Source organism: Schistocerca gregaria, chromosome X (genome assembly GCF_023897955.1).
Source record: "Schistocerca gregaria isolate iqSchGreg1 chromosome X, iqSchGreg1.2, whole genome shotgun sequence".
Lineage (NCBI taxonomy): Eukaryota > Metazoa > Arthropoda > Insecta > Orthoptera > Acrididae > Schistocerca > Schistocerca gregaria.
This window is the reverse complement of record NC_064931.1, coordinates 597,695,238-597,720,239: the sequence shown is the minus strand read 5'-3', so window position 1 is coordinate 597,720,239 and position 25,002 is coordinate 597,695,238. Positions and strand designations below refer to the sequence as shown.

General features: G+C 46.2%; 1 protein-coding gene across 1 annotated transcript in view; it reads right to left on the bottom strand.

Moving 5' to 3' along the window:
• LOC126298235 (uncharacterized) overlaps nt 1-25,002 on the bottom strand; it is a 512,920-nt gene that overhangs the window by 479,335 nt on the left and 8,583 nt on the right. The window contains exon 2 of the mRNA XM_049989541.1: nt 22,734-22,893. Within this exon, the coding sequence (XP_049845498.1) occupies nt 22,734-22,893 (160 nt within the window). The remainder of the gene's footprint in view (nt 1-22,733; nt 22,894-25,002) is intronic.

Below are 25,002 nucleotides of genomic sequence, written 5' to 3'. Positions count from 1 at the left end.
GTTCGTTTGCATACCTTATTGCAACTACCCTGGGTTCCATTTCTTTCCTGATGTAAAGCCCTACTCCCCATTGTGCTATTCCTGCTTTGACTCCTGACAGGTAGACCTTGTATTCTCCCACTTCCTCTTCTTTCTCACCCCTTGCCCGAATGCCACTAACAGCTAAAACGTCCAGCCCCATCTCACTTGCAGCCTCTGCCAGCTCTACCTTCTTCCCAGAGTAGCCCCTATTGATATTAATAGCTCCCCATCTCATTACCATTTGTTTGCCAAGTCGTATCTTAGGAGTCCCTGGTTTGTCAGTTAGAGGTGAGACTCCGTCATCTCCAAAGGTCCGAGGCATTTTGCTCTGATTGTTGCCAGCATCATATTTAAAGTACCAGGGTGCAGGTTGCTAGCCTTACTTGCCGCGGGTGCCATTGAGTTTTACCCCTAACGGTTGAGGGACTAACCGGTGGATTTGGTAGACTTTGCCGTATGAGCACAAAGGTGACCACAACTCAGAATATGTCCGAGATGCCCCAGCCTTATTCCAAAGTAACTGGTATCCAGACTGTCGTGACCACTTACTTGGCCAATCATACGTTGCCCGTGCTTCATGAACTAGGACATGACTACAGGAACCCACACCATGAACCAGATGACAAAATCCTAACAACGAAAATAGCTACGACAGTTACTGAAGAAGAAGGCTGCATTAATAATTCCCCCTAATCTATATTCGAAATGTTATAGTTACAGTCGATACATCAGCATATTACTCGTAGCTATGCTTTCGATCCAAATCACTTATACAGGAATGCTAATAAAATCCATTTGCCTATACACGTGGTAATTCAGATGCCAGTATTAATACAACCGCGTTTCAGAAGTGCAATCATTCCCACTGATAGCTAGCTTAAGAAACACTTTGGCTAATGAACGTTTTCTGGCTGTGGCGAGTCTAATGGAGAATTCGAAACATTGTAGAATACGTTTGGTAGCTATGTAGCCGTTTATTTCCTGAGGTGGTGCAGAATTATCCTACTAAATTTACGTGCTGATAACAGTATTGTGTTATGTCGATAACCATATCATACTAATTAACGTTTCTTCTTTCATTTATATCTTATATTTACGTGTTGTGTTTTAACACACTTACGAGCATTAATATAGTCTTACACATGATTGAAAACAGTCTGAAAAAGTTCGGATAGTTCGTCAATTTCACGCCTGTGCATAGTATGTTTGTAGCACTTCGTCGCGTTGCCTGTTATGCTGTGTAGCAGACTTTAAAGCTGTGCGGATCAGCATAACGAAAAGGCGAGTTCTCTCGCTCGTTTTGTCCACGACTGTACTTAAAGATTGACGCGCAGCCCTTTAAATGTCTTGTAAGTGATGTACATTTCGGTAAGTTTTTTTATGACTTGTCAGTTGTGAATTGTTATATTGTCGAAGCAGGGAGACTGAGTTCAACGTCTCGTCGACATGGAGGTCATTAGAGAAGGAGCACAAGCTCGGATTGTGTCTAGAATGGAGAAGGAAATGGACCGTGCCCTTTCAATGGAACCATCCAGGAATTTGCCTGGAGCGATTTAGAGAAATCGCAGAAACCTAAATCTGTATGGCTCGACATGGGTTTGAACCGACGTCCTCCTAAATGGGAGTCCAGAGTGCTAATCACTGCGCCACCTCGGTCTGTCTTTGGTGTCGATAACTGTGATGACGGTTATACAGTTAATGCAAGGTATTATGTCTGGGCTACTTTTATAGTCTGACGGCCACCAGAGTGCATTAGAACTGTTTGTGTTTAGTGTAGTTATCAGGTCTGGTAGGGTATATAAGCAGCGTCAACAGCGTCAGATGTTGAGAAATAATGACATAAAGATGATACGTACTCGTGTGTGGCAACATAAACAGTAACTGGCGGAGATGGAAACAAGGCTCACAGTGTGTCTCCATTTGGCTGGCTGGTCGAATTGTGCAACATACAGATTTGTGGGGCATTCAGACTAGACAGTGGCACGATATCGGAATGGATAGGATCGCGAGGGCAAGCATGCTCATGGTCAAATTTTGGCTCGATCACCCCTGACTAAAAAAGGAGAGATCGCTATATTGTGCACAAAGTACATCGTAATTCCTTCACGTCTGCGCTTGCTATCCGAGAACAAGTAACAGACTCTCAGCAACATTCTGTGTCATTCCGCAGCACTGGTCGGAGACTAGCAACAGGAGGAATAAGGAATTACCGTGTAATGCGTAGGCTCTCGTTAACACCACAACACAAACGGCTATGTGTGGAATGGTGCCGTGACCGGGACGTAATAACTGCTGATGAATAGCGTCGCAATGTGCCCAGCGACGAATCGTAGTTCTGCGCTACCACGGATGACCAATGTCATCGACTATGGCGACGACCTAGGGCAATGTCACATTCTTCCAAGGTTTCGGGGAGAAACAGCGGTGATACAACTGGCGACGAGTTGTGGGGAGCCATCGCGTATAAATTCAGGTAACGGTTGGTAGCTACTGAGCGACCCCTTGCGACACAACGGTAAGTCATGGACATCTGGCTTCCTCATGTTTTACTTCTCATCCGACAGAATCTTTATGTCATTTTTCGACAGGATAATGCTGATCCACAGATGTAAAGCATCTCTATGAACCGTCTGTCCGACGTTGAGGTCCTCTCGTGGCCAACTAGATCCCCAGAGCTGTCCCCGATGGAACATGTGTAGAAAAGCTCGAACATCAACTCTGTCCATGTGCTATTAACAAGGAAATCAAGGACCATTTTCAACATTTGTGGGCCAGCTTGTCTCAGGAGAGGACACAATCGAAGCAATGCATGCAGCGAGGGCGAGGGGATGCAACGTCGTACTGATAAGTGAGCTCATACTGCCAAGTTCTTTGTAAATTAGTCCCGATGTTGTTCTGAAATAACATCACATACCCCCTCAGCATGTAAATTTTCCTTTTTTTTCTCCTCTCCTTCTCAGTCCTTCGCTTTTTTTGTCAGGCACTATATTTCTAAACCCAGACTGCGAACTCGTTATCACAAGGTCGAACATTTCTACAACAGGGAACTTTATCAAAAATTTGTGTAATGAATGCAGCAGAACTCGCTAGTGCCTTAGTTTACAGACAGTGCCCTGCAATATTTGCAAGGCACCTTCCTTAACTGCGAGCACTACATCGTAAATCTACTGACGTTGTTTCGATAAAATCACTTACATGTGAGAGGTTGCAAACATTTTCCTATATACTAAAACGACTTCCATGTAATTCTAAGCGCTAGGATTGAGATCATTCGATGATCTCAAGGGAAAAACGCTTGAGTGTCGAAATGGAAACACTGCTCAAGGAGCCGTGAACGCCGCAAATGCTGTCACAAAGCTGGGTCCTGACGAACGATGTCACAGAGTGGGCTTTTGTGGGGATAGAGGGATGGTCAATGAAAGAAGTGGGATGCAGGGTACCCACCAAACAAATCAGGATGTGCTACATCTGAATTACTAATACCACCACCGTAATTCTTACGTACATAGAACTAAAAGAAAATGAAACGACTATGTAGACATCGTTAGACACTGAACTGCCACATAGTGTGAACAGTTTCAAAGCTAGCGGATAAATATTAAAGTAGCAGACAGGGCATCTTTGTATGGATCAGTGGCCATAATCATGCGTAAATACACAGATTTTTTTCTGTCTTGGGCACATTTTATTATTTCTTATTTCCCTCCGCCACACACCGTCAGGTGGCTTGCGGAGTATGGATGTAGATGTAGATGATATTACGCGCCTAGGCTAGCTGCCATCATGGGATCAAAAACTTTAAAATATCAATACAATGCATATCGCCAAATAGCACCTGTTTATACGAGGTGTAGGTGCACCTACACCTTGTACAAACATGCACTATTTTTGCGAGTTTATAGGTAAATATTATTTCATTCTGTCTGATTTCCACGCATGGTATGTGTCGTGAGGTGGTTACTACTATATGACAAAATACATAGAACGTCGAACATGGAATAATGGTTCGGAAGGGATTTATGCGTCAAAACGTTTCGCACGGCAATGTGATTTCCGACATACCTCTGTCGGCAATGTCAAGAGGTAGCGGAAGTACGGGACAGCTGTTTATAGCAGATACAGATCGTAGCTTAATGAGCGTGAACTAAATGTCTCAGCAGACTTGTCAGTGGCGAAAGATAGATATCACAGATGAAATAACATCCATATTGAATGACAGGCTTGGGGCAGGTCCTGACACAAGTCAGCTTTGCTTTACTTTATTTCTTTTTATTTTGTTGCAATAACGGATATTGTCTGCCCGTAACATTTGAACAATACCCAGAAAGATATTATCGTTCTGGCCATACTGCTATGTGTTGTGCGTGATAAAAACGTTAAGATAAAATTTAAGCGAAATGCTCTGAAGTGGGAATATTTCCTAACACGTGTTCACTTAGAGGGACAACAATTAAAATTATGGAACTGTTGTATTAATGTCATTAATAAGGAGATAAATGAAAACTGTTTGCACTGTAATGGGTTCAACGGGAGTATCTAAAATGTACCAATATATGCGCAAACACTGTTCTGTGCGAACCACGGCTTATACAGTGATGGGGTGGCTATCGTGCTACAATACTATACATAGCTGTACCACAGATGCAACCACATCGAAGAGATATCTGTGGAGAGGCTAGACTGACAAATGGCATCTGAAGAGATGCAACAAACATTTCAGTACTTAGAGGTGCCGTGGTCTGTATGACTAACTGATACGGCCTTATAACATTAAGCGGATGGTCATACTATCTATGTACTACTAATGGCTGAAAGAGGTGGGAAATTACAGCCATTATACTTTCTAGAGTCCCGGCGGGGGTTCGAGTCCTCCCTCGGCATTATCCTTAGGATAATTTAGGTTAGGTAGTGTGTAAGCTTAGGGACTGATGACCTTAGCCGTTAAGTCCCATAAGATTTCACACACATTTGAACATTTCTCAGTTTCGTCAATGTCGCAGCAGCAGCTTTGGATGAGAAGTTACCATGGCGTTTCAGCGTCTCTCAGCAACACGTCTATCAAATAGGGAAAAACGCAGTCTGTCAATGACGTTCTCCGCTAAGCTTAGCCGAATACTTGAGGCACGTTCGAAATCAGGTAAAGATGACGTAGCGATGTACATTTCTGTTCCTGCACGACGCTGCAAACCCGATTCTTTCGAGCTAAACAGTGAGAAGTCGCCTGTAACATACTATTTGTAGTGTTATGCGTTTTGTGACAGTGTGAACATAGAAAAAGCAGGTTAGAATGTGTAATTTTTGTGGACAATCTAAGTAATTTTAAGCAGTGGGAGCGATGTTGGAGTGTAGAGAACGTTTTACGTCTAGTACAAACTGGGGTAACGATTCCGTCAAAACTATCTACACAGTTGTTCGAACGCCGAAGGGCGCATATTACTCGGTTGCTGGAAAGCGATTTCTACGAGATGGTGTTGTGACCTCGGCGTGCTACTGAATACGAATGCCAGCAAGGTTGTTAAAAGCGTGGCAGACATCGTTCACGGTTGTCGATACTACCGTACATGCGAGTGAATTATTTTGTATTGAGAAAAAAAAGACCTCGTTGCACGCAGCATTCTGCGTGGGGTGGCAGTGGTAGCCAGTCGGATCTTCCAAAGCTGACAGCGAGTCACCCTACTCGACGTCAAAAGTGCGTTGCGTCAAGTCTCAGGTGCTGCGACCATCAGCTACAGCGGGTAGCTGTTGCGTGAGCAGACGAGTCGGCGCCAGCCAGACTTCATAGCATGGTGATCACCTGTACCCCTCCGAGTGGCACCGGGAAAGAGCATGCGTCATGAGTAGCAGTAGCAGCAGCAGCAGGCACTAGACGGAAATCGAGGGGGAAAAAAAGCTGATGCTTCCTCGCAGTTGCCACTGACAGGTGATGAGGATCTTCACCAACACTACAACAAAATATTACGGTATGTGGAGAGTGAGCTGACATCCTGTAATAATGCACAAAGGGCAGTAGCACAAGCAAAGCTTATAGGCCAAATGAAAATCCTAAAAGAGTAAAGTAAAAGGTTGAGGAAGCCCAATAACGGTGGTTTTAAGAACTGACAGTTGCACTTTCCAATAAATTTCCATTAAGAAACTCAATAGAAAGAGAGGAAACTTTCGATGGAACCACTCTTTTTACTGAAAGTAAGGAAGATGAGGACTGTAAGGTAGTCATGTAGACTTTCACCAATCATGTAAATCCAAAACAAAAAAAATTGCTTGTAAGAAACATAAAAACCACAAAAAATGTGTTACATGTAGGTTTGGTTAGTAATGAAGACAATAAAAAGACAGTTCATAATCTTAACCTAAAGGGAAAGGTGGTATGCGACCTACCTAGAAAGCGGCGTCCTCAATTTGTTTTTAAAGAAGTACCATCCAAGGTGAGAGAGGAGGGCATTTTGTCACGTGTTCACCAGCAAATTGTGGAGGAAACCCTCAAGCAGGAATTCCCGATAAACATTAAACATGAATTCAGGACATGTCGAGAGGATAAGGTAACAGTACACCAACTCCTGGAAGTATCTCCTAAATTAAGGAAACGTTCCTTAGAAAACAACAGGCTTTAAGTTGGCTACAGTGCAGTACGTTCATGGAATATTTATCCGTAACGACGTGTATGAAGTACCGGAACTTGAGGATGCAGTCAAGAACTGCCCTGCAGTGAAACCTGTTTGTGCCCAATGAGGGGACGATAATATGAACGAAAGACTGATAGGAGTCTCACTCCCATATTCGTAACCTACAAACATGGGGGAAAAGTGCTCTGCGAAGAGGATAGAATTTGACACGTACAAACTTCTACTGCAAAGACAAATTCAACGCAAAGACTGTGGCTCCTAGGACAATCAGCATATCTGTGAAAATCTCTTGTCTTCAAAATTAGCCTGTCGTTGGACAAGGCTCACTAAACTACTAATTCTGTACAATAGTAAGATCACATGCGACGTGGTAGTTCATACTTCATAGATATCTGGATTCCACACCACTCATTACATGAAAGTGACACCATTCAGTCCCACCATTCCTGCACTCAAAAAGTCCCTGCTGGGAGATATCCGGGAAATCCAGATATCAAAAGGTGTTGGTGGCTGTAGAGAAATTTTTCTCTCCTGGCCTACATCAAGACACAGAAAGGATATGTCATGGCGCATTAAATTATAGTTCTCACACATAAGAAATTGACGACCCCGGAAAAATAACTGTGTGAAATCGATTCTAAGCATTTGTATGGGAGTGATCTCCGTCCTTCCAGACCGAAGGGGTGATATAATAACAACGGCACTTCGGTATCTGATGCTAACGGGACAGTCTAGGGAACATGAAACGGACTGCACCACGCCGGAGGCTATGGGCAGAATTCTGTTGACGTGCTGATAGACCTTATTGTTGAGGTATTCCGTAGACGGGAAGAAGATTTCGAAATTGAAAAATTTACCGGCAGATTATAACTGCAAGTGGTGGAATGGCTTCAAATCCACAAAAACCATGTCCAGTGTGTTATATGTCAAATATATTAATTCAGATGTATAGGATACAGGTAGGACAGCTCAATCCCATAAGCAGCATATTGGTTACGAACGGAATCAAGAAGTTGGTTGACGAGATGAGATTGTATGTTATCTACACTCCTGGAAATGGAAAAAAGAACACATTGACACCGGTGTGTCAGACCCACCATACTTGCTCCGGACACTGCGAGAGGGCTGTACAAGCAATGATCACACGCACGGCACAGCGGACACACCGGGAACCACGGTCTTGGCCGTCGAATGGCGCTAGCTGCGCAGCATTTGTGCACCGCCGCCGTCAGTGTCAGCCAGTTTGCCGTGGCATACGGAGGTCCATCGCAGTCTTTAACACTGGTAGCATGCCGCGACAGCGTGGACGTGAACTGTATGTGCAGTTGACGGACTTTGAGCGAGGGCGTATAGTGGGCATGCGGGAGGCCGGGTGGACGTACCGCCGAATTGCTCAACACGTGGGGCGTGAGGTCTCCACAGTTCATCGATGTTGTCGCCAGTGGTCGGCGGAAGGTGCACGTGCCCGTCGACCTGGGACCGGACCGCAGCGACACACGGATGCACGCCAAGACCGTAGGATCCTACGCAGTGCCGTAGGGGACCGCACCGCCACTTCCCAGCAAATTATGGACACTGTTGCTCCTGGGGTATTGGCGAGGACCATTCGCAACGGTCTCCATGAAGCTGGGCTACGGTGCCGCACACCGTTAGGCCGTCTTCCGCTCACGCCCCAACATCGTGCAGCCCGCCTCCAGTGGTGTCGCGACAGGCGTGAATGGACGGACGAATGGAGACGTGTCGTCTTCAGCGATGAGAGTCGCTTCTGCCTTGGTGCCAATGATGGTCGTATGCGTGTTTGGCGCCGTGCAGGTGAGCGCTACAATCAGGACTGCATACGACCGAGGCACACAGGGCCAGCACCCGGCATCATGGTGTGGGGAGCGATCTCCTACACTGGCCGTACACCTCTGGGGATCGTCGAGGGGACACTGAATAGTGCACGGTACATTCAAACCGTCATCGAACCCATCGTTCTACCATTCCTAGACCGGAAAGGGAACTTGCTGTTCCAACAGGACAATGCACGTCCGCATGTATCCCGTGCCACCCAACGTGCTCTAGAAAGTGTTAAGTCAACTACCCTGGCCTTCAAGATCTCCGGATCTGTCCCCCATTGAGTATGTTTGGGACTGGATGAAGCGTCGTCTCACGCGGTCTGCACGTCCAGCACGAACGCTGGTCCAACTGAGGCGCCAGGTGGAAATGGCATGGCAAGCCGTTCCGCAGGACTACATCCAGCATCTCTACGATCGTCTCCATGGGAGAATAGCAGCCTGCATTACTGCGAAAGGTGGATATACACTGTACTAGTGCCGACATTGTGCATACTCTGTTGCCTGTCTCTATGTGCCTGTGGTTCTGTCAGTGTGATCATGTGATGTATCTGACCCCATGAATGTGTCAATAAAGTTTCCCTTTCCTGGGACAATGAATTCACGATGTTCTTATTTCAATTTCCAGGAGTGTATTTACAGGCACTGCACACCAGATAATATAACACCCGACTGATATTAGTAACTACGCAAATCATTTCTGCAGTAGAGCGTCGAATGACGGCATTAATCACCCTTAACAGAGCATTGAGGGCTGTCCGAATAACACCTATATGTGGTAGACATGACCTTGTAGTAGATTAATCTCTTCTTTGGACACTTGGCACATTGGGAATAGGCACAAAAAAAATGTCTTTAATCACTATGCGACTTAACCTCTGAGGTCATCAGTCACCTAGAACTTAGAACTAATTAAACCTAACTAACCTAAGGACATCACACACATCCATGCCCGAGGCAGGATTCGATCCTGCGACCGTAGCGGTCGCTCGGTTTCAGACTGTAGCGCCTAGAACCGCACGGCCACTCCGGCCGGCGCGAATAGGTACAGAATGTCCCACAGAGGACTCACTGAGCTTATAATTGAATAACGTGTAAACAAAGATCGATACAAGCCTGAGACAAACGGTACGTTTATTGCGAATTTTATATGAGAGTTTAGAAACAGTGCTTTAGAAAGAGTAGCTGCTCATGGATGGAGTTGTAATCGCAATACGTAATGCCTATAAATAGTACTCCGAAGCCCAGAGCTATTATTTCCAAGGTGAAACGTGAAAGCCGTCCAGTATGGCCGCGCGGTTCTAGGCGCTTCTGTCTGGAACCGCGTGACCGCTACTGTCGCAGGTTCGAATCCTGCCTTGGAGATGGATGTGTGTGATGTCCTTAGGTTAGTTAGCTTTAAGTAGTTCTAAGTTCTAGGGGACTGATGACCAGAGATGTTAAATTCCACAGTGTTCAGAGCCATTTGAGCCATTTTTGAAACGTGAAACGAGGCTGAATAAAGGGCGAAGGAAGAGTTTGGCATCACGTATTCCACAGGATAACGTATGTTTCTGGTACTGGGCTACCGCAAGTTTGGAACACAGTATTACGGCAACAAGGCACAGTTTCATGATTTAATGTTCCAAAAGGATCCGATGCGAAAACCACACACGAGCTCTTCTGTAAATTTGAAAAAACACTCAGAGTGGCCAATGCACTAAGGGGGATTGTTGGACCCAGGCCATCTATAGTTACTTCTGAAAATTTGCCACGGTTTCTGGGCTTATTTAGCGGCAACCGATGACGTCAGTCCGAAGAAATCCAGCAGAGACTGATTTGAAGCGTTCCAGCACGCAGAAAATGCTGAGAATCAGTCTACAAACGTTTCCATTGAAAATCCAAAGTCACCAGGTCCCTGCTCGCTGTGTGACAGAGGGCGGACTTTTCGAACCAGCCCAATGATGGATATTGAAGGACTTGAAGTTGGTTGCACCTTGTTTATGTGAAGCGAATCATCTGTAGTCTCCCTGAGTTACTATTTGGGATGCAGTATGCTGCAGGATCATGACTGGACCTTTTCCGTGCTGCATCGAGAGCTATCCAGCGTAACTTATCGATTTGAGAACAATTTATTGCCACACAGAAGATCAGTCAGCGAGTGGTTAATGCAAAATGGGGCCGATAACATTGTACCTAGCAAGCGTTTCGCTGTCTCGATGAACACTTCGGGAGTAGAGCCAATGCGCTGAATTATCCCAAATTCAGTGGTGCAGGAATGGATTGGCCTTCATATTCTCTCAACCTGACTCCTTGTGACCCTTTTTTGTGGGTCACGTTGAAAGAGGCTGTTTACAGGAACGATCCCATGATACTGGAAGAGCTTGGAATGGCAATCTGTGCGGCAAGTGAATCATTTTCTGTTGAAGAAAGGAAAGGAAGATTGGGTTTAACGTCCCATCGACAGTGACATCGTTAGAGACGGAGCACAGGGACGGATTGTGTCAAGGATGGGGAAGGAACCCGCCACCTCGCTCGGCCTTATTGCTGAGGTACTATAAACATATCAAATGTTTCAAATAGCTCTAAGCACCATGGGACTTAACATCTGAGGTCATCAGTCCCCTAGAGTTAGAACTACTTAAACCTAACTAACCTGAGGACATCACACACATCCATGCCCGAGGCAGGATTCGAACCTGTGACCGTAGCAGCGCGGTTCCGGTCTGAAGCGCCTAGAACCGCTCGGCCACATCGGCTGGCGATAAACTTATCAAGATGATGGTTGATACAAATGTTAAATCAGCGTGATAGAGCAGCACAGTGCCGAATCCTCGAGGCCTTGAGTTACGAGACATGATTATTTAACTTCAGGTTCATATGTAAAATTTTTCAGGTAATTCACCAACCTATGAAGGATGGGCTGGGACATCGTCAAATACAGGGTGTTTCACAATTCCTATTATAGGGTTCTAAGTATTACAGAGAGGACTTGACAGATAAAGTTTTGATGAGGAGCCGATGTCTGGAAAGGCACCGTTTGAATATGAAGTACGTTTGCAAAGGGGTCACTATCAAATCTTTCGCTCCACAGTACGCACAATGCGGAGACAATCAGTTCTGATCAGTGTGGCTTACAGGAGCCCGTGGCTTTCAAAGTGTTTCGATTTATCGTCGTCTAATTCTCCTTTACGTGATAAAGGACGTTCTCTTCAAAGTTGAGAACAGGGGAGCGTCCGTGGACCACCACCGTCAATTCTTGTTCTTCTGGATGTACTAGTTTGTCGCAGCAGTTGTTGTCTGACGAAGATGGCATGTGACGTCATAATTACAAGAGCGGCAGACGACGGCGCCCTCTTCTCCGTTTGTGTGTGTACCGTGAAGCGGGTGATTTGAAACTGATCCGGTTTCAAACTTCTTATATCCAAACGCTACATTTCCAGGCATGTGCTCTTTATCGAAACATACTTCCTTCTACAAACCGCAGAAGCTTGTAACAGGAATTAAGAAACACCCTGTATACCTGCATTGACATTACCACAAAGTGTAGAACCATTAGTCCTGTCTGTAGACCTATATCAAATTGGCGGGTGACTGAAGGTTTAACCATAAGTGACCACAAGCTGATTCATTTTGCTCTAAATACGGAGACGACAGTTGAATTGTAGCTTCGGAACAGGTCTCGGAAAAGTTTCAAAAATTTCAAAAGGTCAAATTGAGAGCTGCTAAGCCAAGGGAAAATATCGATGACAAGGTTGTAAAGTTCACAGAGAGCCTAAGTAAAGTAAGTAATCTCGCAGTTGACAATGGAAAGTAGCCCTGAAGCGTGGAGCCCACTCAGCTGATGAGAAGGGTTCGCAGAGCGTATCAGAGAAGTCTTCAGCCGGGTGGCAGCATAACATTGTTTGCTAATTACAGATAGCTAAAACGTATGTTCAAATTGTATAACTTACAAAAGAACAGGGTAGTACCAGTTTGTTTTCTGGCAACTACAAGTTAATCCATGAGGCACGCCAAACAAACTGGTAGCCCAGAAGATCAGGTCACCCCTAGTTCTCTCAACATTAGTAGATAATGCTCAGCTGGCTACTGGTTGGCTGGAGCCAGTCGAATTACTACTGAGAGTAGTGTAGTGTCGCGGAATAGTAAAGATTTGGAAACGTGGAATATTGTCAAAGTTTCGTTGCCATGCCGAGAGCCAGAGGCAGTAGGTTAGCCAAGAGATAGGAGGATTGCACATATATCGGAAAGGGTCGTCACGCAGGGGCAATGGCCTGGTTACGCACAACAGGCGAGACAGAATTGCTTAGCACGCCGGTTTGTGTTAGACAGAGACTTTCGTAGAGTGCTAAAAGACAGAGGTATAGCGTCAGCTGTACTGCATTTCACAACTTCGCGTAAGTCTGCCGCAACAACACGTAACTTTGTCGCAAGAACACCTAAGGGGTGAGTACGACAGATGAATCAGCAGAATAAGTGGAATGAATGCGGTCATTAAAACAAGCATGACGTCAGGACGTTGCTCGTGCTTCCTTTAAATACGCCAGCTTTGATAGCAGCAAGGAACTCGCACTCGCAGTTAGACTTGCAGTTAGATGTGTACTGGGTCGCTGCGTAGCGCTCAGATCAGTGATCGACATGTTAATACACTCCTGGAAATTGAAATAAGAACACCGTGATTTCATTGTCCCAGGAAGGGGAAACTTTATTGACACATTCATGGGGTCAGATACATCACATGATCACACTGACAGAACCACAGGCACATAGACACAGGCAACAGAGCATGCACAATGTCGGCACTAGTACAGTGTATATCCACTTTTCGCAGCAATGCAGGCTGCTATTATCCCATGGAGACGATTGTAAAGATGCTGGATGTAGTCCTGTGGAACGGCTTGCTATGCCATTTTCACCTGGCGCCTCAGTTGGACCAGCGTTCGTGCTGAACGCGCAGACCGCGTGAGACGACGCTTCATCCAGTCCCAAACATGCCCAATGGGGGACAGATCCGGAGATCTTGCTGGGAGATCTTGCTGGCCAGGGTAGTTGACTTACACCTTCTAGAGCACGTTGGGTGGCACGGGATACATGCGGACGTACGTTGTCCTGTTGGAACAGCAAGTTCCCTTGCCGGTCTAGGAATGGTACAACGATGGGTTCGATGACGGTTTGGATGTACCGTGCACTATTCAGTGTCCCCTTGACGATCATCAGAGGTGTACGGGCAGTGTAGGAGATCGCTCCCCACACCATGATGCCGGGTGCTGGCCCTGTGTGCCTCGGTCGTATGCAGTCCTGATTGTGGCGCTCACCTGCACGGCGCCAAACACGCATACGACCGTCATTGGCACCAAGGCAGAAGCGACTCTCATCGCTGAAGACGTCACGTCGCCATTCGTCCCTCCATTCACGCCTGTCGCGACACCACTGGAAGCGGGCTGCACGATGTTGGGGCGTGAGCGGAAGACGGCCTAACGGTGTGCGGGACCGTAGCCCAGCTTCATGGAGACCGTTGCGAATGGTCCTCGCCGATACCCCAGGAGCAACAGTGTCCCTAATTTGCTGGGAAGTGGTGGTGCGGTCCCCTACGGCACTGCGTAGGATCCTACGGTCTTAGCGTGCATCCGTGCGTCGCTGCGGTCCGGTCCCAGGTCGACGGGCACGTGCACCTTCCGCCGACCACTGGCGACAACATCGATGTACTGTGGAGACCTCACGCCCCACGTGTTGAGCAATTCGGCGGTAGGTCCACCCGGCCTCCCGCATGCCCACTATACGCCCTCGCTCAAAGTCCATCAACTGCACATACGGTTCACGTCCACGCTGTCGCGGCATGCTACCAGTGTTAAAGACTGCGCTGGAGCTCCGTATGCCACGGCAAACTGGCTGACACTGACGGCGGCGGTGCACAAATGCTGCGCAGCTAGCGCCATTCGACGGCCAACACCGCGGTTCCTGGTGTGTCCGCTGTGCCGTGCGTATGATCATTGCTTGTACAGCCCTCTTGCAGTGTCCGGAGCAAGTATGGTGGGTCTGACACACCGGTGTCAATGTGTTCTTTTTTCCATTTCCAGGAGTGTATTTTTTAAGGAGATGGTGCAGTAAGGGCGGCCCATCCAGCAGCAGACGTGAGGGGACAGTACCAGCTTTGGTCCTCTCTGCTGCCGCTGTCAATCATCAACCCAGGATTAGCAGACATCGCGGCAGACTCGTTCGCCGCCAATGCTCACCACATCTGTGAGCCGTTGTCGAGATCGTGTGTGGCCTAGGCCCTGTGCATCCGCCGTCACAACCGGGTGAGCCGACGACGCTGGAGGATTGCAGTCCGCTCTTCCCGAGCCACCAGGAGGAGCAGGAAAGAAGACGGGGTGGGATAGAGTACACTCCGTACTACGAGAACGCCTCTCGTGCCGACAGCGTCGGGTCTCCAACCCAGAGCCTCCACGCGCAGCAGCTTGCTGTCCACAGCCGAGCCGCCACCCAGCCGAGCGCCGCTAGCCACGCGCGGCCGAAGTAAGGGCATTCCTCCGTTACGTCACAGCACGCGGCACTGCGCTAGCAAGCCTGGTGCGGCCCGAATCTGGTGTCATCGCTACGAGTCAGCGAGGACTCGGGGAAGGGCGCTGATATCACCAAGCCACATTGTACTCGGCAGGAATAAAGGTGTTATGAATCAATAATGTTTCTTTGGCGTTTCTGACGCTTCTACAGCCATTTCCTAGCATCCTGACAACTGGAGAGGTCACCGCTGGGCCATCCAATCCACCGTAGGCGACCGGGACTCCGGGGCGCCTACAGTAGTATCGCCAGACGACAGGCAAGACGGTGGCACTGATTATCGCAGGATAATGGAGAGACAGCTGGCTGAAGGATACGAGAAGAGAGGGCTGCTAATCCAGTCGATGATTAAAGAGTCTTGTAGATCATCAGTACATTGAAAGATAAGGTGCCAGGTCCAGACTGTATCCTGACAAGATGTTGAAGTATTTAGGAACACAGTTTGCTCCCTCTTTTTGAGAAACGAAAATTTCCAAACATGGTGAAATCTGCAGGGGCCATAATCTCGATAAGGATAAGATAAAGACACTTCACGGGTAAAATGTTATGTACTGGTTTGCCTAGGCTTTGTGTTCACAACAGCAAAACAGCACTGAATGACGCTTAGTAAGATTTCAGAAAGGGGATATCTGCTGAGGATATTATCAACCACGGTCTAGAACTTATGCAGGATTCAGAGGTGCAGATATACAGGATGTTACAAAAAGTTACGGCCGAACTTTCAGGAAACACTCCTCACACGCAAAGAAAAACAAATGTTATGTGGGCATGTGTCCGGAAAAGCTTACTTTCCATGTTAGAGCTCATTTTATTGCTTCGCTGCGGTCCGGTCCCAGGTCGACGGGCACGTGTACCTTCCGCCGACCACTGGCGACAACATTGATGTACTGTGGAGACCTCACGCCCCACGTGTTGAGCAATTCGGCGGTATGTCCACCCGGCCTCCCGCATGCCCACTATATGCCCTCGCTCAAAGTCCGTCAACTGCACATACGGTTCACGTCCACGCTGTCGCGGCATGCTGCCAGTGTTAAAGACTGTGATGGAGCTCCGTATGCCACGGCAAACTGGCTGACAGTGACGGCGGCGGTGCACAAATGCTGCGCAGCTAGCGCCATTCGACGGCCAACACCGCGGTTCCTGGTGTGTCCGCTGTGCCGTGCGTGTGATCATTGCTTGTAGAGCCCTCTCGCAGTGTCCGGAGCAAGTATGGTGGGTCTGACACACCGGTGTCAATGTGTTCTTTTTTCCATTTCCAGGAGTGTATGTAATGCAGCCAATGAGATTGCTGCTAACGTAGAACCTTTTCTCCTTGCGGATCACACTCGCGCAGTGATACCTGAGCGCGCGAGGTATTATAACGAGTGTACAGACCTCCGATTAACCAGTCTTGCATTTATCTGCACCAGTCTGTACCAGTCTGCATTAGTCTGTACCAGTCTATGGTCAAGTTTCAGTCTGCACCTTAGAAGATTATCATATTCCTGTACATAGCCATGAATATAAATGTATAGACACTTTGTCAAGTATCAGAGATATGTGAGAATAAGATTAACGTACCAAGACTAAAGGAACTTCAGATTGTCAATTGTAAATAGCACCCAGAGTCAAGTTACGTAAGGTTTATGCTTGTTACTATTTTAATAAATGTGTGTGAAAATTAATCAAGTTCTGTTTAAAGTTGGTCACTTTCATTCTGCTACTCTAAGTGTGCAAGTGGCACTTCTATCGTCTGACCAAACGGCAGAAGATAAACATGCCACGATAAGACCACGAGACATATTGCTGACACTCGCCTACTTCATTAGAGCGACAAGTCAAATAATCTGATAGTGTGTGTACCAAAGGTCTTACAGTACGCACATCACAACTACTTAATTATATTCATCAAATAATTAAGCCCTCCCCCTCTGGGAAAGCCGCTGTGCCGCTGTGCCGTGCGTGTGATCATTGCTTGTACAGCCCTCTCGCAATGCTTGTACAGCCCTCTCGCAGTGTCCGGAGCAAGTATGGTGGGTCTGACACACCGGTGTCAATGTGTTCTTTTTTCCATTTCCAGGAGTGTACTTTTGCAAGTAGACAGACATATAAGAGCTGACAGAGCAACCTCTGTATGCGCACACTCCTACATTTAACGCTTACCTAGACTGTGCAGGTGCCTCGGCACGTAAATGTTTAGGGCCACCGAAGCCTGTCAAAGGCACCAGATACGTCAATCATAATATCATCTATACAGGGTATTACAAAAAGGTACGGCCAGACTTTCAGGAAACATTCCTCACACACAAATAAAGAAAAGATGTTATGTTTACATCTGTCCGGAAACGCTTAATTTTCATGTTAGAGCTCATTTTAGTTCCGTCAGTATGTACTGTACGTCCTCGATTCCCGCTAGTTGACCCAATTGATCCGGTAGTTATGGCCGAGCGGGTCTAGGCGCTTCAGTCCGGAACCGCGCTGCTGCTACGGTCGTAGGTTCGTATCCTGCCTCGGGCATGAATGTGTGTGATGTCCTTAGAATAGTTAGGTTTAAGTAGTTCTAAATCTAGGGGACTGATGACCTCAGATGTTAAGTCCCATAGTGCTGAGAGCCATTTGAACCATTTGGCCCAATTGAAGGAAGGTAATGTTGACTTCGTTGCTTGTGTTGACATGCGACTCATTGCTCTACAGTACTAGCATCAAGCACATCAGTACGTAGCATCAACAGGTTAGTATTCATCACGAACGTGGTTTTGCAGTCAGTGCAATGTTTACAAATGCGGAGTTGGCAGATGTCCATTTGATGTGTGGATTAGCACGGAGCAATAGCTGTGGCGCGGTACGTTTGCATCGAGACAGATTTCCAGAACGAAGGTGTCCCGACAGGGAGACGTTCGAAGCAATTGATCGGTGTCTTAGGGAGCACGGAACATTCCAGCCTATGACTCGCGACTGGGAAATACCTAGAACGACGAGGACACCTGCAATGGACGAGGAAATTCTTCGTGCAGTTGTCGAGAATCCTAATGTCAGCGTCAGAGAAGTTGCTGCTGTACAAGGTAACGTTGACCACTTCACTGTATGGAGAGTGCTACGGGAGAACCAGTTGTTTCCGTACCATGTACAGTGTGTGCAGGCACTATCAGCAGCTAATAGGCCTCCACGGGTACACTTCTGCGAATAGTTCATCCAACAATGTGTCAATCCTCATTTCAGTGCCAATGTTCTCTTCACGGATGAGGCTTCATTCCAACGTGATCAAATTGTAAATTTTCACAATCAACATGTGTGGGCTGACGAGAATCTGCACGCAATTGTGCAATCACGTCATCAACACAGATTTCCTGTGCACGTTTGGGCAGGCATTGCTGGTGATGTCTTGATTGGTCCCCAACAGAACAATGCACGTCCGCATGTATCCCGTGCCACCCAACGTGCTCTAGAAGGTGTAAGTCAACTACCCTGGCCACCAAGATCTCCGGATCTGTCCCCCATTGAGCATGTTTGGGACTGGATGAAGCGTCATCTCACGCGGTCTGCACGTCCAGCACGAACGCTGGTCCAACTGAGGCGCCAGGTGGAAATGGCATGGCAAGCAGTTCCACAGGACTACGTCCAGCATCTCTACGATCGTCTCCATGGGAGGACAGCAGCCTGCATTGCTGCGAAAGGTGGATATACACTGTACTAGTGCTGACATTGCGCATGCTCTGTTGCCTGTGTCTATGTGCCTGTGGTTCTGTCAGTGTGATCATGTGATGTATCTGACCCCAGGAATGTGTCAATAAAGTTTCACCTTCCTGGGACAATGAATTCACGGTGTTCTTATTTCAATTTCCAGGAGTGTATTAATACGTGGATCAGTGGAAGCAGAATTTGGTCCGTCTCTAAGGCAGCGCCATCTCGTAGTGCGGAGACGGACGAGTGCTGCGCCTGCACTGTTGTGCTTAGTGGGGCGCGCTCTAGTGGGAAAGTTGTGTATGCGCTGACTACGTGCAACTATGAACAGAACAGTAGTCAATCAAATTGATAAAAATGAGAGACCTGAAATTGTACTTGTATCAGAAAGGGGGAAAGGGAGGGTTGGAGGTTTTCTGAAAGTTTTGGGGGTAGGGGGAGGGGGTATGTTAGGGGAACAATGGTTTAAGTACCTGTCAATCCAAACGAATGATCTTAGCACAACAGTAGGTAAATTATTTGTCAATCAACGGAGAACAATATCCAGAATGAGATTTGAAACTTCCTGGCAGATTAAAACTGTGTGCCCGACCGAGACTCGATCTCGAGACCTTTGCCTTTCGCGGGCAAGTGCTCTACCATCTGAGCTACCGAAGCACGACTCACGCCCCGTCTTCACAGCTGTACTTCTGCCAGTATCTCGTCTCCTACCTTCCAAACTTTACAGAAGCTCTCCTGCGAACCTTGCAGGACTAGCACTCCTCAAAGAAAGCATACTGCCGAGACATGGCTTAGCCACAGCCTTGGGGATGTTTCCAGAATGAGATTTTCACTCTGCAGCGAAGTGTGCGCTGGAAACATCCCCCAGGCTGTGGCTAAGCCATGTCTCCGCAGTACCCTTTCTTTCAGGAGTGCTAGTCCTGCAAGATTCGAAGGAGAGCTTCTGTAAAGTTTGGAAGGTAGGAGACGAGATACTGGCAGAAGCTGTGAGGACCGGGCGTGAGTCGTGCTTCGGTAGCTCAGATGGGAGAGCACTTTCCCGCGAAAGGCAAAGGTCCCGAATTCGAGTCTCGGTCGGGCACACAGTTTTAATCTGCCAGGAAGTTTCATATGAGCGGACAACAATATGTTTGTCACTGAGAGCATATCTGCTCCTGATGTAGGCAAGCCGTGCTAAAAAAATGCGCTGATGCCCCTGTTGCTTCACTACTCCTATGCTAATGGATGAGCCGCAAAATGCGGGCTTCAGGCTATCCACGGAGACTATAGTGAGAGTACCCACAATATCGTCACTGAAAATCTTGCCATCCCTGTCGTGGACTGTGTGAGGTTCGTCATATGGATGTTGGAATGGTTTACATACCCGATAAGCCGAATAAAGAATTGGTCACAAGTTGTTACGTCCTTGAAAACGAGAAGACGACGAATGAGTAAGCACCACGATGCAATAAGACGAAGTTGCCAGGTTTGTGCCCGTAGCTTGTAGACGAAGTCTGGTGCATCAAAATAGTCTTTAGGTGTATTCTCGAGGAATTACCCTACTAGTCGTGTGTTTGGCAATGTACGAGATTAGCTGCTGGAGCCTTGAGATTTTCTTTTAATGATGTTTGCAGGCCGAACAGCACGACAGGTAATACCATCCAATGATGCGAGTCGTGACATATTAATGTTGCCTCCAGTTGCCAGTTCAGCCATTCCACAAGTCCGTTAGCTGCAGGGTGGTAAGCTGCAGTGTGGATATGCTTCATGCCCAACGAAGTGGCTTGGGCTTTAAACAAATACCACTCAATTTGACAGCATTGATCTTTGGTGACACGTAGAGGCACGCGGAAAACGGGCAACCCATCCTCGAAAGAACGTAGTTGCCACTGTTTCAGCTGTTACATTATTCACAAGAAAGTCTTCTGGCCATTACGAAAAGCGGTCGATTTCGTGAGACACTAAATGAAACCTTCATATGGTGGTAACAAACCGATTATGTCAAAATGGACTCTCTCGAATCATTGATCAAGTGGGGTAAACGTGCCAAGTGTTGCTTTATCACGTCGAGCGACATTATTCCTCTGGCAAGCACAAATAGCTTGCAATCTTTGTTCATAACCAGCCAAACGAAAGCGCAATTCACAAGATTCACCGTTCTGCGGACCCCCGGATGCGCCAGGTTATGCAATGATGCCATCGCTTCATATCGAAACTGCAGGGAATAAATTTGCGCGTCTTCGTCGCTGAAACATCACAATACATTTGTATGTCACCAATGTTACTGAAACACGGTGGAGGCGCAGGCCGGTTGGTTGCTCCAACAGTGTGCGTAGCTCTGGATCGTGATGTGACCGCTCAAGGGCTTCGTAGTCGATTGCGGTTGTGATTGTTTCGAGGCAAGAGAGAGTTAGGTCCTCCAAGGCGTTCTTCAAGGTTTCGAAACAGATGAAAATCGGATGCGGTCAATTCGACACTATACGGAGGATCATCCATGACAAGAAACGCAAGGATTCGGATTGCTGCCGATGACGCTGCGTTCATGTGTGGTCTGACTTTGTTACGCTGGAGGAGAGGGTGTCTGTGGATGGATACATCACATCCCCGAATATACGCGGAAATGACAAAAGAAACAGCGTTCCCTCATCTACGCGCTTGCCTAACCACAGTGTGCAGGCTTGTGACCACAGTCGTACTTCTAAGCAAATAGCTGATAATGGTGGACACACATTACGATTTTGTACTATGAATAATCTGACGTCGCCAAAGTTGTAAAACAGTGTTGTTAATTTACCTGTGCATCTACATCTCCTCTTCAGTTCACATTTACTGGCAAGTGCCTATCGGAAGGTTCATCGAACAACATTCATACCATTATTTTACTGTTCCACTCTCCGACACCACGCAAGATAAACGAACACTTAAATCTTTCCGTAGGAACTCTCACTTCTCTTGTTTTATTATAATGGATACGTCTGCCTATGTAGGAACGTTATAACAAAATATTTGCATTCAGAGTGGAACAGTCTTTTTAATAGACCTGTTGATCTAAATGCTCTGCCAACAAAACACTGTCTCTGGTTTGCCTTCACCGCTACGTTATCTAAGTGATAGACCCAATTTAAGCCTTTAGATTTATGTGATTTATCATGTAACCGGAACTTAACGGATTGATTTTCATAGTCATGTGCATGACGTCACACTTTTCATTATTTAGGGTCAACTGCCATTTTTCGCACCACACAAATATCTTGTCTATATCATTTGGCAATTGGTTTTGATCTTCGGATGACTTTAGTAGACAGTAAATGACAGTACCATCTGCAAGCGATGTACGATGGCTGCTCAGATTGTCTCCTAAATCGTTTATATGATTTAGGAACAGCAGAGGGCGTATTGAACTCTCTGGAGAACGCCAGATATTGATTGTGTTTTATTCGATAACTGTCGTCAATTACTACAGACTGTGATCTTTCCGCCAGGAAATCACGAATACAGTCGCGAAGCATGCAAATTGATTATAAGCCGTTCGTGAGGAACGGTATCAAAAGCGTTTTGGAAATCTAGAAATATGGAATCAATCTGAGACACCCCTGTCGATAGCGCGCATTCCTTCGTGAGAATAAAGAGCTAGTTGCATTTCACAGGAACGATATTTTATGAATCCGTGCTGACTCTGTACGACACACGTCCTTCTCAGAGATTTGGATGAGTGCTTTCAGATGCTATATTTCCTTGAATTTCAGTTTCCAGGAAGCTATGCTAAATTGATGTAGCGCAGAATGATATAAACAACTTAACAATATTATCGTTTTTGTTATTATGTTAGTGCAATTTATAAGTCTTGTTTCTAATTGTTATTAAAACAGTAAGCCTCTTTGGCACGTTGAGATTGAAGATAATGGCAAGCTATATTTTGGGGGAGGAAGTGCAGAGGTCGTAACAACCACTCAAGAACTGAACCTCAGATCCTCAACTCCGAGTTTGCTACTGGTATTACATTGTTGCACTAGCTAAGCTGCCATTCTTTTCTTAAAAACAAGCTATACTGCGCCGCTGAAAGCCGAGGTAGAGGTACCTGCAGCAGCAGCGTCGGCTCCTGCCGGAAGGCGAGTGCGGTGCGGACGAGCGGCACGTCGGCCAGGCGGCCGCGCTCCACCAGCCGGTTCATCGCCTCGCGCACCTTCCGCCCGTCCGACTTGCCGCCGAAGAAGTGGAACACCACCTCCGCTGCTGGCCTGCACAACAGTGTCACAAATTCAACCACACTGCTTCATACCTGATAAGGAACTATCAAATACAGAGTGCTCATACTTGTTTTGTAAATAAAAGTGCCTTTTCCTGCTGCTAGTTACTTTATTTATCCCATACGCGTTTCGCCTTCTGCTGTTCTAAGGCATCATCAGTGGGATATATAACGATACAGTTTTGTTAGGTTTAGATTCTTAAACAGTTCACTTCACGATATTTTTGTAAAAAAATAATTACTTAAGATTTACTGACTGCGTTTCCTCATATCTGGTCTGCAGGTCGCACTACCACTTTTATCACTGCAATATATTTACATCTTTGTGCTCTCGCCTTCCACACACTTTTCATCCTGTTCCTCGCTCTTTTTTGTGGTGGACTATTGTCCTTTTGTCACTCGATAAAACTATTTCGTCGTACATTTTTTTTTACAACGTAAATATTGCGACTCTATTACGTGTTTCATTTTCTTTGGTATGTTTACCTATTTGTTGCCAACCTAACGAAGTATATGTTCGGGACTAACTTCTATTTATGATGTTTATACCGTGTGTGTGAGTGTGTGTGTGTGTGTGTTTGTGTGTGTGTGTGTGTGTGTGTGTCTGCGTGTGTGTGAGAGAGGGAGAGATAGGGGGATAGAGCTGACGAGTTTTTTTAACACTTTTTCAGAACGTTATTCTATTATTGTATCTATTAGTGTAAATAATGAATTGCTTGGCATCTGTACTTGGTCATTCAACAGGATTTTCCCCTCTGCTTTGGTCTTCTGTATGTGGTAATTTTCTTGCATGGTTAGGAGTTTTTTTATTGTTGATTCCAATTATTTTCATGTCATCTTCTCTAGTGGTTGGTTTGTGGTTATTTCCTCTTAGGTGTTCTGCAAATGTGGTTTGTTCCATATTTCCAGGCTATCACGTGTTCTTTGTATCTGACATTGTATCCTGTTGAATGACCAAGTACACAAGCCAAGCAATTCGTTATTTGCATTAATAGATAAAATAATAGAATAACGTCCGCAAAAAGTATTAAAAAAAATTCGTCGGCTGTATCCCCCTTCCCCCCCCCCCCCTCTCTCTCTCTCTCTCTCTCTCTCTCTCTCTCTCACACACACACACACACACACACACACACACACACACACACACACACGGTATAAACATCAGAAATAGAAGTTAGTTTTAGAACATATACTTCGTTAGGTTGGCAACAAATAGGTAAACATACCAAAGAAGATGAAACGCGTAATGGAGTCGCAATATTTACGTTGTGAAAAACCGTGTACGACGAAATAGTTGTATCGAGCGACGAAGGAACAATAGACCACCACAAAAAATAGTGAGAAACAGGTGAACAGTGAGTGGAAGGTGAGAGCACAAAGATGTGATTATATGGCAGTGATAAAAGAGGTAGTGTGACCTCCATACCAGATGTGAGGAAACGCAGATCACCAAATCATAAGTAATTGCTTTTTTACCAAAAAAATTGCGATGTGAACTGTTTAATAATATAAAACTAACAATACTGCATCGTTATAGATCCCACTGATGATACCTTAGAACAGGAGAAGGCGAAACGAGTATGGGATAAATAAAGTAACTAGCAGCAGGAAAAGGCAGTTTTATTTACAAAACAAGTATTTATATGCTTGCTGCGGAGGATGGCCACACAAACAAACTTGTTACAGAGTGCTCAGTTCACCCCTTTCATTTCGTTTTGATGCAACACGAACTTTGTAGACATAATACAAAATTTGGTCACTTTTCACAGGCAATGTGATAAGCATTGTAGATACAAGACTGGAGAACTCGTTAGCACCATTGTAAGAAAAGACGATGTATGGCTGCTGGCTGCCTCTTGGAAGACATATTTCAAAATGGCTTGTTTTACAAAGGCGCGGTTGGCATTACTGTACCGGACAAAGTGTAGGCGTAACTAGGTTAGAGTCCGACGTAACTACTAAATCTTTTTGGTCACTGTAGCCTATTATCTTGGATATCGTAGACTTTCAGACATGTTTGAAAAGTCTGCTTTGATGATTTGATTCTTTAAAGTCCCTCCAGTACCTTGTCATACGTTATGGAGGTGGACTCCACAAGACT